This window comes from Amphiura filiformis, chromosome 3 (assembly GCF_039555335.1).
Source record: "Amphiura filiformis chromosome 3, Afil_fr2py, whole genome shotgun sequence".
NCBI classification, from domain to species: Eukaryota; Metazoa; Echinodermata; class Ophiuroidea; order Amphilepidida; family Amphiuridae; genus Amphiura; species Amphiura filiformis.
In genome coordinates, this window is record NC_092630.1 from 10,202,668 (window position 1) to 10,221,822 (window position 19,155).

The window sequence follows — 19,155 nt, forward strand, 5'->3', positions numbered from 1 at the left end:
ACATTTATAGTGATTCTACTTTAGAACCCCTGACCTTTCAAATATTTATGTGTGATTAATCAACTGGCTTATCAGTACTTGTTAGATCTTCTCCAATGAATAAGAAGCTATTTGTAAATTAAAAAAATTCTGAGGTATCCATTCCGTTACATGTTTTTTACAGGTCTGGAGCAGCAGAGTTCTTTGAGTGCTAAAATCTGCAGATCATTTCCAAATGCCAGTGTGGTTACTGTCATACCAGAGGCAGAAAGAGAGTTAATTGAACATCACAGGTAAAATTTATAATAATGAATATTACAAATATTTTGTTAATTTGATACAACACAATTGGGTTACTAAAATGCTTTTCAATTGATACAACGTGGGGGGAAGGTTTTACATAAATTTATTCATATATTATGATGGCCTACAATCTTAGAAAAAACAGTTGGATCACTTGCTCAAAAACAACACAGCTTTCATATCAATTGTAAGAAGGTGAGTGAAGCAATTCTGTCATGTATTTGAAGTACAGGCACTACCCTGTATCATTCCCTTCACCCACTCCCCATATGAATGTTGGCGGCTCTCACAGACTATGGTTTTATCCGACATTGATTTTGGGGAGTGAAAACGCTCACCAAAGGACAGTCAAATTGTGCCAACATTTTTTCATGGATTGTTGGTCATACATAGGTCATTCCTGAACCTAATCATGCCAATGAAAGTAGAGACTGCATTTTGAGATGAGCGAGAGCAATTATTGCTCCTCTACAGCTCCTCCCAGGTTACATTTGTAGGAGCGATTTGTAGCTCCTCTTGATGGCTTGTTACATTCTTTACATTTTAATGGGTACAGGTGCAAACAGCTCTTCTAAAGCTCTTCTTGAAGAGACCAGAAGAGCATTCTACAGCTCTTACCTCATTTTCAAAAGGCAGTCCCTGAATGAAAGTGTTTGTTATTGGTCTTTGATGTCTGTCAGTTCATTGATGATGTTGGATTTACCTTATATGTGCCCATCCACCACAAACTGGTCGTAAAGTCGGCATTTTCCATTTTGAGATACAATCAAAAACAGTAAATGGATTTCTATGTAAAATATAGCAAGAATTTGACCTTTGATGAGCTATCACTTCACTTCCAGATGTCCGATGAAGTTCGTTGAGGTGTCATTTTAAAGCTGAAAGCGCATTCTTTCAAAATCTGCAATAAACAGAAAATGATCTAGAGCCGACTTTACTACCACTTTGTGGTGGATGGTCACATATATGTTTTTGAATATGATTTATACCTTCAGGAAGTTACAAGAATCTCTGGAACTGAAGAATAACCTACTGGTGAGCACAGATTTACCAGACAGGATGGTACTTGAGTTGTATCATCTACCAGAGGTGTTTAGATTTCAGGTAAGGTACACATTTGTTGGATCAGAATATTTGCATTTTCTTAAGATTTGTCACAACGTGCGGAAAAGCTAACATAATAATATCAATTTCAGTTTTGTTGACTTTTTGGGGTTTGTTTAATCATATAGTAATACTACATAAAAATATTACGGCATTTGTTAAGTGCCTCAACATCAAGAATGAAGGGCATAAAAATAAAAAAAGAAACCATACCGGAAGCTTATAAAGCAACAAACAGAAACAATAACAAGCAAGAAAACTAAATACAAAACTAAAATGGATGCAACTGCTGTTTTAAACACTTCCTGAAAACATTTTAAGGATTGAGATACTCTGATGAATGGATGTAGGGAGTAAATTCCAGATTTATGTCTGTTTTGCCTCTTCAGATCTCACACCACCAAATCAGAGTCCCATAGAGATATGTGCTAAATTTGCCTTAAGAAAACGTCATTTTTTCTTCACAGGAGCGACTCACTTTTAAGTGACAGCTATGATGGTTGAAATCAGCCCTTGCCTGATCCCTCTGGCTGAGAAAAAATATAGGTTGACCGTCATTATTTTTTACGACTGGCCCTCGAAGTCTACGATGTCTGGGAATTGCCTATTTTACATGCAAAACCATGCCAGTGTTTCTGTAAAGAAAAGGCTGCTTAAAATCATTAAAAGTTATTTGATCTACCCCATCTGTGGTACACTTGCAGGAAATAATATTACTAATCATGACCAATCCAAATTTGGCTAAAATTATGCAAATTCTGCTCATTTTAATGCTTAAATTGAGAATGCATGGGTTTTTCTAAGAAGTGAAATTAAGGGCGCACAACGATATAATTCTATTTGGTGGTGTGGAATCTTTATGCTTTGTTTTCTGCAAGTCTCTAATCAAATCTGTTGTGCTTGTATAATTATTGTTACAGAAAGCTGCTATCATATATTGAAAAGAAAAGAAAAACCAGCATTAATGCATCATTTTGTCTTATTTCAGATATTGGGCCTATCAGTCTTCAATAAAGCAGTTTCTCTTGGTGGTCTTTTCCCTGCATATCTTGGCCGACTTATCTCCCTTGCACAGACAACGTACTTGGAAGTGCCCCCTCCTCAAGCTTTAGCATTAGCAACAGTACTGTTGAGAAATTCATCATGGCAGGATGGGGAGCTCCCTGTTTTCAAGGTAGAGTGAAAAAATGTTGAGTATTTTACAGTATGTGTGGATATAAAAGATGTGCTTGCTGAATAGAGGCCGTCAGCCTTTTGCCATCTTGTGGGTACAAATGATATGTGTGTTCATGCGTCGGACACTACTCGCAGGGCGCAGCTTGCCACGCAGCTGTTATCGCGCATTAACGCTGTGATTTTACTGTTCACGCAAGCAGATCGAACGACCGTCACAGCGTGTACCCACATGATGGCGGCATATGACGTCACGCTGACGGCCTCTATTGTATATTAGCGAAAACGCAAGTAGTGACGTAAGTTCAACCATGAAAAAATAAAGAGAAAAATAAAAATAATAAAGAACAAAAATTCTAAACAACTTGTGCTTGTGCTCAACTTTTGTGCAATATTTTGATGGTTAGCCACTCTTGACACCCCTGTCATCTTGTGCTCATAAGTTAAGTTGCTTTTCAGATTCAGAGTTGAAACTTAGTTGACAATTACAAAAAGGATGAATAAATATATTGACATTGTTTTGTTGTACCATCACAAGCTAAATGAGCGGGATAAATGTTGTTAAATTTTGACATTTACACAAAGTTAGCTTACACATTATGATGAATACATTTTGCTGAAAAGTGCATCAAACTTTACCCAACAAGTGTTTATTAAAGTGTTATTTAAACAATAAAAACAAGAGAACCTGCATGCTACATATCTAAATCAATTCTCATATCATCCGACTTATTTTTGGCTGATCACACTACCTGTTGAAATAGCTAACCCTGTATACAACATTTAATAATAAGTGTCAAAATTTGAACATAGTATATGACCGTTTTTAGATGTCAGAGTAATCCAAAATGATTTTCCTTCATAAGATTAATATGATATTTGATTTTGATTATGTTTATTATTTATGATCATGCAAATGTAATTCTTACTTGTTTTGATTTGCTGACCTGTCATTACAGGGATTCATCCATAAATCACTGCAGCTAGCTGGCATTATGAAGAGCAAGATGGAACTGTTGGGAAAAGAGATGCCAAATGGAATCAGACTGCTGAAGATTGATCTTCTTCAAGGATCAAGACAGGTTAGTAGGTGATAATCATTGTAAAGTGTCTTTTTGTCAACATGTCATTTTAGCTCAATTGGCTAGCTGCTGTTCAAGGGTCTTTTAATTAGGTTTTCTGGTACTTAGGTCTGCCATTGTTTTCCACTGACTAAAGATGCCGATATTGGCAGGCGGGTAATGGGTATTTGCGGTTTCAATGAAATATGAATTCCTACTGCATTCCAACTTAGTGTCATGCTCCAACCAAATTGTTTTGAGTTTAATGGTATATTCCTGGATAGGTAGTGATGTTTTTCATGAGCTGTCATACAATTGATTAATATCAGAGGTTTATTTAGGTAAACAAATCCAGTAAACTACTCACATCTTTGGTTCACTGCTTCTCCCGCGGAAACCGGCTGTAGCCTCATTCCCAGGGTGTGATGTTGCAAGCAGTGAGTCATATATGTGATCTAGAGTGAATGAGCCTATGTCGCGGTTCATGGTGGCGGCCCCCTTTTTCCTGATCCATATGGCCTCCCTAACTTTTCTTTTGAACTGGTTTGCTTCCTTGTCAAGTATTGTAGTTCCCTCCCAATCTATTACAATCTATTGCCACTTTCTTTCCTGAGATGCTGAATGGTACCAAAGCTAAAGATGCGAGTAGTTTACTGGATTTGTTTACCTAAATAAACCTAAATAACCAAACCAATCCTACAGATGAAACTGTTCAGTGAATTTATTAATACTTCTTTCCCTTTCTACACATTTTTATACACACTGTATCATTGCATTCATTTCATTTTCAGGTTAAAAAGGATTGTGGCGATACCAAGAAATGGTTACACTACAATGACAACAAACCAATTACTGTTTCAAATTCAGCAGCAGAGCCAGGATCTCCTTTGGATAGATCTACAAAAGCCATCACTTTGAAGACATTACTAGCACTTGGATTGCCAACATTGGAAAGGTGAGACATGTTACAGTAGCTCATTACTGTACAATGGGTAATTCCAGTTGAAATCCATGCAACCCTTATGGAAGCACAGCAGCTGAAAGGAGTATCCCAGCAAGCATTGCAGTATAGCTGCATGCTCCATAGCAAATGTATACAAAAGTCATATCTTCCATAAGGGGTTGTATGGATTTCGTCTGGAATAGCCCAATTTGGTTCAGTTAATTGGGAGTACATGTAGGTCTTGATTAATGGATGTTTTTATCAACATGATTTAGGACAAGTTTAATAATTTCCTGCTACAATACCTGAACTCTGCAGATGAGAGCTGTTCTGATGAGTTTCCTTACAATGGAAATCAGATGCTTTTTCATTTGTAACTGATATACACAAAGCAAAACAACTTTATCTTATCAGTGACTTTTAATACTTTTCAAAACATTTTTATGATTATTTCCTTTGCAGAAAGAAACTGTTCTTTGGATATTTTAGCACAGGGCTTCATAAGGATATGTGTCCTATTGATATTGTATGGATGCAAGGCAGACTGCTATATTGCCCCACTAGTGACAACTTACCATTAAACTCAGGCATTGATCAGCATAAGGCAGCTACCATTAAGGTATGTATCTTGTATTTTATTTCTTAATTATTACTTTGTAAAGTGTCACATAAAAGTGAACCATTTAGACATTATACAATTATACAATTAAAATTATTGTGTATATGTGTGTGCTTGGTATGTATACCAGCAATATTGTCATGTAATTATAATATGTCTCTCACAGTATGTGTGTGCATGGGGGTGTGTATGGGTAGGCACCCCCAAACATGGATGCACAACTTTGACCTGCTATTCAATCGTTAATGTCATTGAAACATATTCCATCAACAGTTCAAGAATATTTGCAAGTAATTGCAAATTACACTTAACATGTATTTAACAGCAGGTTTAAAAACGCTATTAGTCAGTAACAGTAAAGAACTAGACTTAGCTGTGGTCTAAGACCACGAACACAGCCGTGTTGTGACCCCTTAATGACCTTTGACCCCAAAATCGACGAAAACCCCACAGGCATTGCCTTATGTCAATGCATATGTGCACATAGTATCACTTTGCAATGTTATTTGTGACAGAAGGGACATTTTGAATTTTTTCATCTTGGACCGGAAGTGACCCCTTAATGACCTTTGACCCCAAATCTGTCTATGATTTATAGACACTGGGTAATAGCAATTCATGTGTGCAAGTTGCATAACCGTCCTATGTAATTTGTGGGAGAAGTAGCATTTTGAAGGTATATCGTAATATACCAGAAGTGATCCCTTAATGACCTTTGACCCCAAATAAAAAAAAAAAAATACCACATATACATTAGGTAAACATAATTCATGTGTGCACATACCGTCACTCTCCTATGTTTTTCTTAGCTAATAAAAATTTTTGCAGGAATTTGGTTTTATACTGGAAGTGACCCCTTAATGACCTTTGACCTCAAATCTGTGTATGATTTATAGACATTGGGTAATAGCAATGCATGTGTGCAAGTTGCGTCACATTCCTTCGTAATTTGTGGGAGAAGTAGCATTTTGAAGGTATTTCGTTTCGAACCGGAAGTGACCCCTTAATGACCTTTGACCTCAAGTAAAAAATACCACATATAGATCTGGTAAACATAATTCATGTGTGCACATACCGTCACTATCCTATGTTTTTCTTAGCTAATACAAATTTTTGAAGGAATTTGGTTTTATACCGGAAGTGACCCCTTAATGACCTTTGACCTCAAATCTGTGTATGATTTATAGACACTGGGTAATAACAATGCATATGTGCACGTAGCATTACTGTCCTGCAAAATTTGTGGGAGAAGTAGCATTTTTGGTTGAAATCACGTTTTTGACCCCTGTGACCCCTATGTGACCTTTGACTCCACAAATTTCATGTGACATGTAGGGGCATGGTCAGTGATGATTGTGACCAAGTTAGGTCAAAATCGGTGCATGCATGTGAGTGCTAGAGCAAATGAAATGGTCGACAGAAGAAAGAAGAAGAAGATCCTGTAAGAAAAAAGACACAGCCATATGTCATGGCTGTGTAATCAGTGAAGAAGAGTTGAAATGGCATATTTATACACAACATATGTCCACTGTTGATACTCAAAATGTCCACAGTAAGCAGTTGAAAACAGAATGCATACGCAATGGTAAAACAGAGTGCCATATGGTTAAGTTTGCACCTTCAAACATACAAACTGTCTCATAAGTTCCTAGAGAAGTTGCTTTTTGCCTTGTAAAAGTACCATCATTTTCTGCAACTCCTTTTCTCTGTAGAAGGCACCATATGAATCAACCTTCCTTTTATTTGCCACTGTCTAATCACTGGCTGTGGGGAGTTGATCATTAGTTAACTTGTATTTTAATCTCTAGCTCTGATTTGAACTGTTTACTTAATCCATTTGATCTTGAAAATTTGGTGCTCTGCTCTACAACAGACATGTGAACATAATATTTCTGTATATTGTTTTACACAGGCAATTATGGGACTGTTAAGTTCTCAATTGGACTCTGAACCTTTTTCATTCTTGGAATATGGGAGTGGTAAAGGTATGTACAATTACACTTTTGATTTGCTAGTCAATAACAACTTTAAGTCCATAATGGTAAAATATGTCTGTACAAGTCACTGTAAATAATTGTTCATTCAAGTTCAACCCCATGTGTGTCTGTGAGTGAATACTCTACACAGCTCAGCAGGGAAGTCCCATTTTCATGGGTAATTCAATACACTCCTTCATAATGGTGACATTTTGGATTTTTTGAAGGCCCACCTTATTTTGAATATTTAGCCTGGTTTATCATCTACAATAATAAATGTTTAATACTCTCTGCATGGTCTCACTTATTACATCCAGGATCACTGAGCATTGCATTGGCTGCTAAGTACACCAACAGCACCATCATCTCTATGGCGGATGATGCAGCTGATGCAGAGAGCCATCTCAAAGAGGTCAAAAGACTTGGTTTGTGGAATAATGCTATCACCGAGTCCAGGTTGGATGAGGAGTTCTCCACAAAGTTAGTGGAAAGTCCAGACTTTTTACACTATCAGTTTATTGGTAAGTTAGGACTATCAGATTGTAAAACGTATTGAGAAAAAGAAAATGCATGATGTTACTTTTACATTTTCAAAAAATGTTTTTGTAAAATGGTTTTAATATTCATGGAAATGATTTATACATTTATTCTTGAATACAATTACAGTAAAAATTTCATTTGAATAAAAGCAGCATGATAACACCCATGCACTGTGTGATGCTGATTGGTTGGTATATCGTGATTAGTTTGATCATTATTTTCATTTAAATGAAATTTTTGCTGTAGATCAGAAATGTATACAATGTTGTGCATAAGGTCTGACCCATATTTAACATGTAGTAACTCTGTGCCATCTAGGCTGTCCCTGAAACAAAATACAATATTAATAAAAGCAAAGGAGTAGAAAATGTTTCCTAGCTGCTTGCAAAACATGAAGCTATGCAAATGGACAAAAAGAAAGGATTTTGATAGTCTGTAACACAGGAGCTTAGGGGGGGGGGGCAAAAATCAACCAATTTTGCATAATTCTGGGTATTTACTGGGGGTATCAGGGGGAAAGAGTTCTGATTGGGGCATTTTCCCTCATGTCCCCCTGTAGCACTGTCACTAAGCTTATGAGATACTGCTCTCAGGATCCCTACCAGCCTTGACAGGGTCATCAGGATCCCTAAGGAGGGTCTATAGGCGGCACACTATTCCGCTCAGGTGTGAACAGCAAATATCGACTGCTCAGTGCCAGAAGTGGGTAAGTGCAATAACTACCCTGTGTACATGTGCCAATTTACACACAGTATATTGTACTCATCTATACATGGCAGCTATTGCACTTACCCACTTCTGGTACTGAGCAGTCAACATGCACTTATAAAACTTGGCATTCTGCTTCCAAAGGTTGCTGAGTTTAGAAAGTATAAAAAACAAATTCAGCCCTCTTTACATTTTGATGTTTCTTATATTGTTTCTCTGGTTTGATTTGGATCGCATCAGGCTTATATCAGTATTTACTGCTCCTGCAAGAAGAGGGCGCTACATCATCTGACACCTTGGCAACACTGATGGGTAATTTGTTGTCGTCTGCTGTCACTACTTTCATTCAGTTGCCATCTTCTCAGGTAAGATGGATGAAATATTAATTGGGCTATATTCCATTTAAAATCCACACTAACCCTGTAGAAGATTTTAGAAATATCTTCCATGGGGGGGGGGGGTATGAATTTCAAATGGAATGAACACATTAGCAGCTCCATTTGAAACTCATCCTTCCTCAGTTGGTATATGAAATTCAAATGGAGCTGCATAATGTGTCCATTCCATTTGAAATTCATACTCCCCACATGGAAGATATTTCCAAAATGTGGATTTTAAAGGAATAGCCCAACAATGGGTGATTGATATAAATGCAATTCATCTTTCCTGTTTACATGGTCCATCACTTTTACATGCTTACCATGAAGGTAGAAATAGGATAGAAGCAATCTCATAATTGGGCTATTCTGGTTGAAATTCATACACCCCTGTGAAAGTCATGACCTTAATCTCCTACACAGGGGGTGTAGATTTCAAATGGAGTCACCCATTCAGATAACACAATTTGAAATTCCCATGGCCTTAATCTCCCACACGAGGGTGTAAAATTCAAATGGAGTCACCCATTCACATACCTACCAACTGTCCCTATTTTCTCCCATTTGTCCCTATTTGTGAGGTTTTAGGGCTGGCAGGTATGCATTCAGATAACCCATTTGAAATGCATACTCCCTGTATGGGAGATTAAGGTCATGTCTTCCACAGGGGGTGTACAGATTTCAACTGGTATAGCCCATTGGTATCACAACATACACAGTAATTTTTTTAAAGTATGCAAGTACAAACTGAAATCAAAATATGTTCTGTATAATTGATATCTCTATTTTATTTACTTGCAGGTGTTGTCTCTGGCAGTTGCCACTTTCTTTCCTGAGATGCTGAATGGTACCAAATTTGTTCACATGTCACCACAGGTAATTTGCCTGGCGAGTCATTGTAGCTTTAAACCACATATCGAAATGAAAGGTTTAGGCATGGTCAGAAAATGTCACTTAACATCTCAAAAATTGTAAGGAATACGCTTATAATTAAATAAATTGAAACATTCCAATCTCATAACACAAAAGGAGGCTCCTTAATGAACTAGATTGGGCAGAAGATGTATCAGAATTAAAAGCTCCTTAATTGACTTAATTGACCTTTTCGGTAAATCCCATATGCCTTTGCGAGTACACCTGAGAACTTGTCATTTGACGACACACTGATGTTCGATAAACAATGTGCGCATCGGCGCAGATCGGCATGACATCAAATGACGAGTTCTCAGGTGTACTCGCAAAGGCTTATGGGATTTACCGAAAAGGTCAATTACTGCCCTCTCCTAATTAGTGTTCCCTAACTTGCACTTGTTAATATTTTCTTTGTGACAAATAGGAGCAGTTTTTACGAGCTAGCCATCCTCTTGGTCCATACAGGAATGCAGAAATTCATTTGATAAAGGAGGTGAGTTGTTCATTGAAGGCTATGATATGTAAGTATTGTCATAATTATCCAGTTATTATAATCTGTATAATATACACTAAGCCAAAAAAGAAACTTATAATTTTTCACAAGGTCATATCTTAAAATCCTGTCTATCAAAATTAACTAAAATTACACACAGGATTGCCTCAATACTCTACTCAAAACACATGTCAGCAACCAATCAGTTGGCCAACTGACACAACCGCAAAATGCACTGATATGGAACAACTTCATGGACCACATTCACAGCCCTATTGGCACCCAGCAAAAGAAATCTGTGAGAATGATCTTGAATCACAGGTCACAGCCAACAATTTTAACAACATTAAGTTAAAAACATTAAAGAGAGTCGAAACAAACTTACCAGGATCATCATGTCACATGTCCAAACAAATAATGAAGTCCTTTAGTAACGGGAAGCATGGGGCAATCTTCCCCAGGATATCATCAGGAACTTGGTTGGAAGCAGGTGCACAGCATGCGCGCAAGCGCATGGTGGACATACCCGTTACTAAAGGACTTCATTATTTGCTTGGACATGTGACATGATGATCCTGGTAAGTTTGTGACCTGTGATTCAAGATGCCGTTCTCACAGATTTCGTTTGCTGGTGCCAATAGGGCTGTGAATGTGGTCCAGGAAGCTGTTCCATATCACTGCATTTTGCCATTGTGTCAGTTGGACAACTGCTTTGTTATTGACATGTGTTTAGAGTGGAGTATTGAGGCAATCATTTTGGTTAATTTTGATGGACAGGATTTTAAGATAAAAAAAAAAAAAAAATTATAAGTTTCTTTTTTGGCTTAGTGTATAATCAGGGATGTGAGAGTTCCGTTTTTCAGCTGATTTCCTCTTTTTGCCAAAATTTATGTGTTTTCTTTAATTTTCAGCCCATATTTGGCATTTTTACCTGATTTTACCGTGTTTTTCAGCATATTTTTGTAATTTTCCTCTTTTTTAGTCTGTGGCCTCTCACACCCCTGCATAATGCATTGTACCTGTTAATACAAAGCGCTACTGCTTTTCTCATTTGAAAGCACAAACAGTTGTGCAATTCTAAATAAATTATTAAGTAATTGATGCAGTCTGAAAACATATCCTCTATTCCTTAAATGATTTCCAACATTAGTGCCAGTGATCTTTAGTAGTGTGGAATAGGACAAAAGAAATGTGAAAGACACGGCAGTTCTGTTCCGTGGGGCACTCAAATGTAAAGGTGGTACGGGTATGTGCAGCGGTCAAGGGTTCCATTTTTAGGCTCTACTGCAGTTCCGAAGACCTGCAGTTATATGGGGATCATGATCCAGTTCCTTAGCTTCACTTTGACTTGTAGTTCAATCTTTAGCCCAAATCTGGAAATTACTTAGATCTACAACCTATATAGTATAGTCCAATATTCACTAGACCAAACAAATTCAGTTTTGAAGCCTTTTTTCCTCCAAAAATTAGTTTTATGTTCCGAAAGTTCTGCGCTATGTGATAGTTGTGGTTCTGGTCATTATTCAATTAATGATATCTGAATGGATCTGGTTTGCAAATGATTCTTTCACTATTTACTAGATGTATTTTATTAATGCTTCCTCTACATTAGTTGCATAGATTTATTTGGGATGTTTGTTTTATTGTATCATATAAAAAGGAGTCAAGATCTTCATGTCATTCTGTGCTTTCTTTGTTTTCAGGGAAGTTTTGGGCCATCAGTGGATGTCAATGTATCATCCCATGTCCTGCATCCTGCAGATGAATCGTTAACATGGAGCCTATTGAGAGTGAACGTCAAGAAGTTGAACATTACAGTAAGGGCATTTTGTTAATCAAATTCCATCAGAGTTCGTCATGAATTTCTTGTTATGAAGCTACACGCTCATATTCTGCAAGTGTATTTTGTCATTACAATATTAAAGCGTTGTTACTCCCCATTGGCATTACAATAAGTGTTGTTACTCCCCCGTGCAGGTAAACCACCATTTTGACTATAAACGAGATGGTCATCAGAGGAGGTACACATTGCACTGTAATTCTAACGAGACAAATTATGAAGTATTCTTGATAAGGGAGAAGGATGGGTTCAAGATTCCATATGGAAAAATCTCAGGTTAGTTTCTAGAAGGCATACTTCCATTGACATGCACTTGGTGTATTCACTTGGATATACATATAATAGCACACACATAATACACATGTAGGTATACCCACACACCCCTGTTTGTAAATACCTCCAAACGAGGACCTCGACTTAACGAGGATCTAACCAAGGACTCACACACCCGTTTTTAATCGACACACCGTGGACCTCACACAGACACACCAGACAACTTACTATCCAACTGTGACCCGTCCTATACCCCCTATGGGGGACCTATCTTATATGCTATCTTTGCATATTTGCATCATTTGCGTCATCCTGGTCATAGTAACAAACCGAGGATGTCCTTGTTTGGAGGTGTGTCCTCGTTGTATGGTGTGTATCCATATGTAGGTCCTCGTTTGGAGGCATTTACAAACGCACCCCTACAAACAAGTGTGCACACATACCTTAACACACTAGTACTCTTAGTGAAACTAATCACAGAGTAATGCAAGTAAACAAATTTAGCGACATTTCAACTTATAAGTTATAATGTTCATATGACCAGTCCAATGAAATTCCACTTACAAGCAGACGTTTTGAAAATTTTCAGTATTCTTTTTCGATGCTATTGTTGCAATGACGATCTGTGTACAGATGATGTTGACTGCTGCTTAACATCATTGCATACCTGCCAACTGTCCAGTTTTATGTGGATTTGTCCCGTTTTATGTGTGTCTTAACAGTAAAAACAAACTTGTCCCGTTTTTTTCAATTCCAGTGAAAAATCTGGTATAGTATTCAAATAGAATAGCTCATTGTCATCATTTATTTTTGTATTTGTTATACTTTCTGAGTTGGATAAAGTAATTAAATAATTTTACCAATTTTTTTTTCAGGTTTTTCATTGATAACTTTGTTAAGAATGGGTCTACTGAAAGAGATGAAGGAAAGATTGTATAACTTATTCCTGCATCTACCATTGTATGAAGATATGGCTCCATGGAATATTGGTAAGGGGAATTAGTACATTAAGAGTAGATGGGGTATTGTTGGTCGAAGCAGCCAAAAATTGATTGTCATTATCTAAATAAAAATATTATTGAAAAATAACACTTTGATGTTTTGCAAAAGTTCATTCTACAAATCATATGCTTTGAAAACTTGCTTGATTTATTATTGTTAATGAGATATGTATGTTTTACAAAAGTGTTGTTGTCTCAGCCCTCTTTACAACATAACTCAAGAACCACAGGACTTATAAAAGTATATCTGTGATATTTGAATTCTTCTACACACTCGTTATGAATTGATCAATGCCATTGTTGCCAAAGCGCACAACCATTTGCAAGATGCTGTGAACTACCAAATTGCAACAGTTTAAAATAGTTACTAACCTTAAATCAACCAATCATCAGGACTGTCATCAGCATGAGTCTCACACACATGGACACTTCCTCATGTCACCAAGGTAGTAAAATTTCAAGTATCGGAATAAAATCTCATGCATCGACACAAATATAGTTTGAGAAAAACTTTCCCCCCTCCCCTACCACTATTTAGATTCGCAAGCATCTTGGATTTAAAAAAAATCAAAACTTTTGGGCAGCAAACACTATTTCCGTTCCTGGTACACCCCTGTTCTACCATATCTCATACAAAGCAATTCCAATAAGGTGACAGCCCTGAGTAATTTGATTCATTTGGAATATAGTCTATTTATCAATCAATAAATGACAATTCAGTTACCATATTCATTCCATTAACTGCCCAGGACACTTAACAAAGTCATTTTTGGTAGGCACTTATTTTCTGTATTGTTTACATAATTGCAAGCATAAAAAATGGACCAAAATATTCATCCATCATCTGCAGTGTGCCATATGTTTCAAACCATGATCCAGATTTGCATAGGCAGTTAAAAATATCACAGTTCGCTTGCTGTAAAGTCACTGGGTAGGCGCTTATTGGGGCAATCAAATGAATACGGTAATCAGTTGTAAGCTTCCATGTGTATGAACAACACTGATTTGTATCCTTGATCATAAATCAGAGGAGGTTTCCAAGGTTGGGAATTCCTTGATTTTGCTATAACATTGATAAGAAAACAATAAATTAAAATGTCAAAAATCACTTTCTTTTTTCTAGAAACTGCCTATTTAGCACCCAAATAGCTAATATTTTAAATTTCATTCCATTAAAAAATACAAAGTCAGCATTGATTCTCCAAGACATTATATCTTATATATCTACATTGTTTCATATATGGTTAAATACCACAAGTAATCAAGAAAAAATAATATTTTTGTGTGTTATTGATATTGTCATTGCTGCAGTATTTCAAGGTGGTAGTGTGCAGTACATAGATTATGACACCAAAGAGTTCACCTTTGATAAGGTAGCACCTATGGCATACCAAGTGATGGCTCTGTTGATGAATTACGAGAGGACAGTAGAAGACTTTGGACACTGTAACTTCAATGCTGGGTCAGTGTGTATATTTATTTTAGCTTAAGTCCACTTCTATGTATTTATGAATATTAAATCCACTTCACAAAAGCTTACGATTAGATCACATAATTTCTATTTTTTTCTATGTTCTTAATGAAGTACAAACATTAATTCTTACCATTTTCTTTTCATCTGATCGTCAAGTAGAATAAAGCGATTGTACAGGGTGTATCAAAATGATTGGTACCCATCCATTTTGATGTTTATTGAAAAGCCTGCTGCCTCTTCCAAATACAACATTGGATACTCTTGAAATGTCCAGAATGTATAGTTTATGACATATTTTACGATTAATTTTCATATTCTTTGGATCTCATGCTGAATTTTAATGTATCAGAATCATCCATTACCAATGAAAAGTGATGGGTACCAATCATTTTGATATTAGTGCAGTCCTTTTAAAAATTCTGGCCATCTTGGATGCTCAGGGAATATGGTTGTGCGCATGAAGTGTTACTAATGTGCATGGGTTTCTAATTGCATGAAAAGAACTGAGTCACACCAGGGTCACAAAATACAACTTTGCTTGTTCAGCAAAAGACTCTTGTCGAAAAACTCGCCCTTAATGTTGCTTTGGTAAAAAAGTACTAATGACCTCTGATGAAGGGTGTGGACATAAACTTCTCCTTGATATGAAATAATTCAGCCTGCACATTCCTAATAGTGTAAGGTTTTTAGGAACCCAAAGCAGGTACAAATTTAAAAGGGCATTTCGTGATCCACAACCTCATCCCCCCCCCCCCCACTTTTCTCCAAAGAAGTTGAGATTTTTATACCACTGGAAACCTCTGGCTACATAATGTTTATGTACCAAAAATTTCTTGCAGATTAATTCATTTAGCAAAAATATCATCAAATTTGAATTTCGTTCTGGTATACCAGAACGAAATTACAACAGTGGCCTATGGAGCAGTATAATACACATAATCATGCATAACTCACCAACGCAAACTGAAATTTTGGGAATAAGCTTTTTTCGTGGACTATTGATAAATGTCATAAAAAGAGGATGCTAGGATCACAAAATCCTTTAAAACAGATTTTCTTAATAATGAAAGCATTATACATAAAAATAATAATCATGCTAAAACTACCGTTATCATAACCATTAAAAACGTTTACTGACGCAAATTAATTAGATTATTTCTCTACTTTGCAGAAATCAATATGGGTTTTCTTACATCTCTCACTGTGTGGAAGTCAATTTAAAGGACCCTGCTCTGATGCACGATACCCAGTGCCTTGTGCAGACCGTACCTGCAAACCTACATATATTGATTGCCTGCGAGCCATCAGTGAAATAGAAGAGAGAATGAGTGGACAACTCAAAGGTTTGTCTAGGTTTATTCAATCAGAGCATCATTAAAGCCTTAATGTACGATTTCCGTCAAATTTTGAATTTGTTATTCTTTATTCAAAATGTTGAAATAATATCAGTAATAACTGACGGCTCAAAGGTTTGTCTAGGTTTATTCAATCAGAGCATCATTAAAGCCTTAATGTACGATTTCCGTCAAATTTTGAATTTGTTATTCTTTATTCAAAATGTTGAAATAATATCAGTAATAACTGACGGGAAGGGTTGCTGTCCATTTTAGGTTGAAATTACAAGGTAAAGTGAAAGAAACCCCACTGGTTATTTTGGCCATTTAAACACAGCTCTATGGGAGGACATATTATCATAATTTTAAAATTATGATAATATGTAGAACTTTGCTCTGTTGACCTACAAAGACATCAAATTTAGCCAATTCCATTTAGGTGCAAGTTGGGACATGTGCAAACATTACAAATATGCAAAAAAATCAGGTTTGAAAAAAATGTACCAATTTCATATTATAAGATCGTACATTATGGCTTTAAGCAATTTTAAGTGCTTGATACATGCATTATTGTTCCATATGGTTTGATTTGATCAAATAAGTGTAATGAACTTAATTTTGTATTTGTTTTCATATATTTTATTAGGTTCATGTCTCACCTCCTTTTTCAACCAAATCAACAGTAATAACTCTTGTAGTGAACCACAAATCCCTGCAGGCAAAACTCACTTCTTGGGAACTAAAAACTACACAAGGTCATTTTATGTAACTCATTGACCCACCTGTGTCATATAATACTGCCTCTAGCTATGACAGCCTGTGACCAGGGGTCCATTTCACTTAACTTTTAACCCTTCGTAAATCAAGTAACCGTTCGTAAAGTTACGAATACCCAATACTAGACATAACTTTACAAAGGGTCCCTGCAATAAATCCCTATTACTTATGAAGGGTACTGTTCGTAAGTAAGTTTAGCGAAGTAGAACTTATGACTCGCCGTAAGTTACGAACGATTTCAAGACTAACAAAGCTTCTCAAAGTTTAGTGAAATGGACCCCTGGTCACCTCAGTGACAGATACTAACCTTAGGAGGGAATTCAAGGCATATGCACCTAATGTAGAAAATTTTGTATCTAATTAAATATTTCAGGTTCTAGCAAGATTGATGCGGGTATGCTAGCAGTAGAAGACAACGGTCTGACAAGTGACTACAACAGCTTGGACAAAGAAGAAGAGGTATGGCAACTTGTACCTAAGAAAGACATATTGTGACACCAATGGCAGCTCATACCTAAGAAAGATCTATTGTGACACCAATGGCAGCTCATACCTAAGAAAGATCTATTGTGACACCAATGGCAGCTCATACCCAAGAAAGATCTATTGTGACACCAATGGCTGCTCATACCTAAGAAAGACATATTGTGACACCAATGGCAGCTCATACCTAAAAAAGACATATTGTGACACCAATGGCAGCTCATACCCAAGAAAGATCTATTGTGACACCAATGGCTGCTCATACCTAAGAAAGATCCTTTGTGACACCAATGGCAGCTCATATCTATAAATGATCTATCATGACACCAATGGCAGCTCATACCTATGAAGAAAATCTATTGTGACACCATTGGCAGCTTGTACCATTGTCAGTGACCCTGGAGGTGGGAACTCAGTATAAATGGTCAGTCAGAAATGTGCCTCAAGCGTGGGTCACATTATTGGTCATTTGGTATATCAATGACCCCTTTTTCTAGGCCAGTTTGGTATATGGATGGGTCATTTTTTCAAAATTTTCGCAATTATTTCCAAAATGTAGCCCAATTTTGCATACTTAGACTTTTTGAAATTTGCCCCAAAATTTGGGGGAAATTGTACAAACTGTGGCAATTTACATTTTAAATTTTGTCAAAAACATCCCTACCCAAACCAACATTGAGTACCCCCTGGGTCAGTGGCGTGCCCAGGTGTGGCTTTAAGGGGCTTCAACCTCAGGGTTTTCTGTTTAAATGCTGCTAATGAAAGAAATTTCTTACCCTCACCATTCAGCATTAAAGCATGATTTGTTTATTGTAACTTATTGCACAAATTTTCATGTTTGTACTTGAATTTTTATATTGCATGAATATAAAGATAATTTTACAGGGTCTTTGTTAGGATTTGACGAGTGCCCGTCATTTTCACCAGAACTCAATGTCTGAGATTTGACCCTGTAAACATAAACCAGACCTCTGCCCCTTCTGGGAAGTTCAGTCAGTTTAAATAGATATCACTATAGCCTTGATTTATTAATCTGGTTTTGTTTTGAGTTCACAGAACTTATTTTAAGCATTCCAGTTGAAATCCATACACTCCATACATGGAAGACATGATCTCTCACACAGGGGGTATAGATTTTAGATGGAGTCACCCAGTCAAGTAACCCCATAAAATCACACTCCCTGTGTGGAAGAGTAAGGTAACGCCTTCCATAGGGAGGTGTATGGATTTCAAGCGGAATAGCCTGATTTAAACATGTCACAGTACTTTCGAAGGCTCTATCAGTGATCCCATATTGCTTGAAGTGTATGTTGGTGCATCCATTACCTGTACAAAAAGGCAAAAGTCATTTTTAACAATTATCTTTTTTAGTTTCTGATTTAGCTGAATCACTGATAGTATACCTTCACACAGAACAGTAAAACAATGAGGCACTCAATGCTTTTTTAACATGAAAGATTTTATTGGTAAATTATTGAGAAATCTACCAGTGAGACTGCTATTTTTTATGAAACTGATGAATATAATAGTAATTTTAAAACATATTCAGTGACTCAAATCATTATGAGAAGTTCTGATACTTTACAGACTCAGATTCATTACGCCAAGTAATAAAAACAAAGTTTTTCTCGTCTGGTGAGGGAGGCCCTAATCAATTATTATGTGTAGATTTCGGGTTATCATTTGTCAAAGATGTCCGTCATGTTTGTATGCGGTCAGAAATATTTACATGTACCTATTAATATATTTGCACAGGCCCGTAGCCAGTCATGGGGGGGGGGGATA

At 36.7% G+C, this 19,155-nt stretch overlaps 1 protein-coding gene across 1 annotated transcript in view; it reads left to right on the forward strand.

Annotated features, from left to right (window-relative positions):
* The window catches only part of LOC140148005 (uncharacterized), a 38,131-nt gene extending 19,897 nt beyond the window's left edge, over positions 1-18,234 (forward strand). The window contains exons 16-32 of the mRNA XM_072169830.1: positions 164-272; positions 1,278-1,386; positions 2,375-2,560; positions 3,519-3,641; positions 4,412-4,575; positions 5,026-5,182; positions 7,095-7,167; positions 7,476-7,679; positions 8,647-8,771; positions 9,585-9,659; positions 10,120-10,188; positions 11,892-12,005; positions 12,166-12,304; positions 13,177-13,290; positions 14,614-14,764; positions 15,948-16,119; positions 17,261-18,234. Of these exons, the coding sequence (XP_072025931.1) occupies positions 164-272; positions 1,278-1,386; positions 2,375-2,560; positions 3,519-3,641; positions 4,412-4,575; positions 5,026-5,182; positions 7,095-7,167; positions 7,476-7,679; positions 8,647-8,771; positions 9,585-9,659; positions 10,120-10,188; positions 11,892-12,005; positions 12,166-12,304; positions 13,177-13,290; positions 14,614-14,764; positions 15,948-16,092 (2,057 nt within the window). The 3' untranslated portion in view covers positions 16,093-16,119; positions 17,261-18,234. The remainder of the gene's footprint in view (positions 1-163; positions 273-1,277; positions 1,387-2,374; positions 2,561-3,518; positions 3,642-4,411; positions 4,576-5,025; positions 5,183-7,094; positions 7,168-7,475; positions 7,680-8,646; positions 8,772-9,584; positions 9,660-10,119; positions 10,189-11,891; positions 12,006-12,165; positions 12,305-13,176; positions 13,291-14,613; positions 14,765-15,947; positions 16,120-17,260) is intronic.
* Positions 18,235-19,155: the final 921 nt, after the last annotated feature.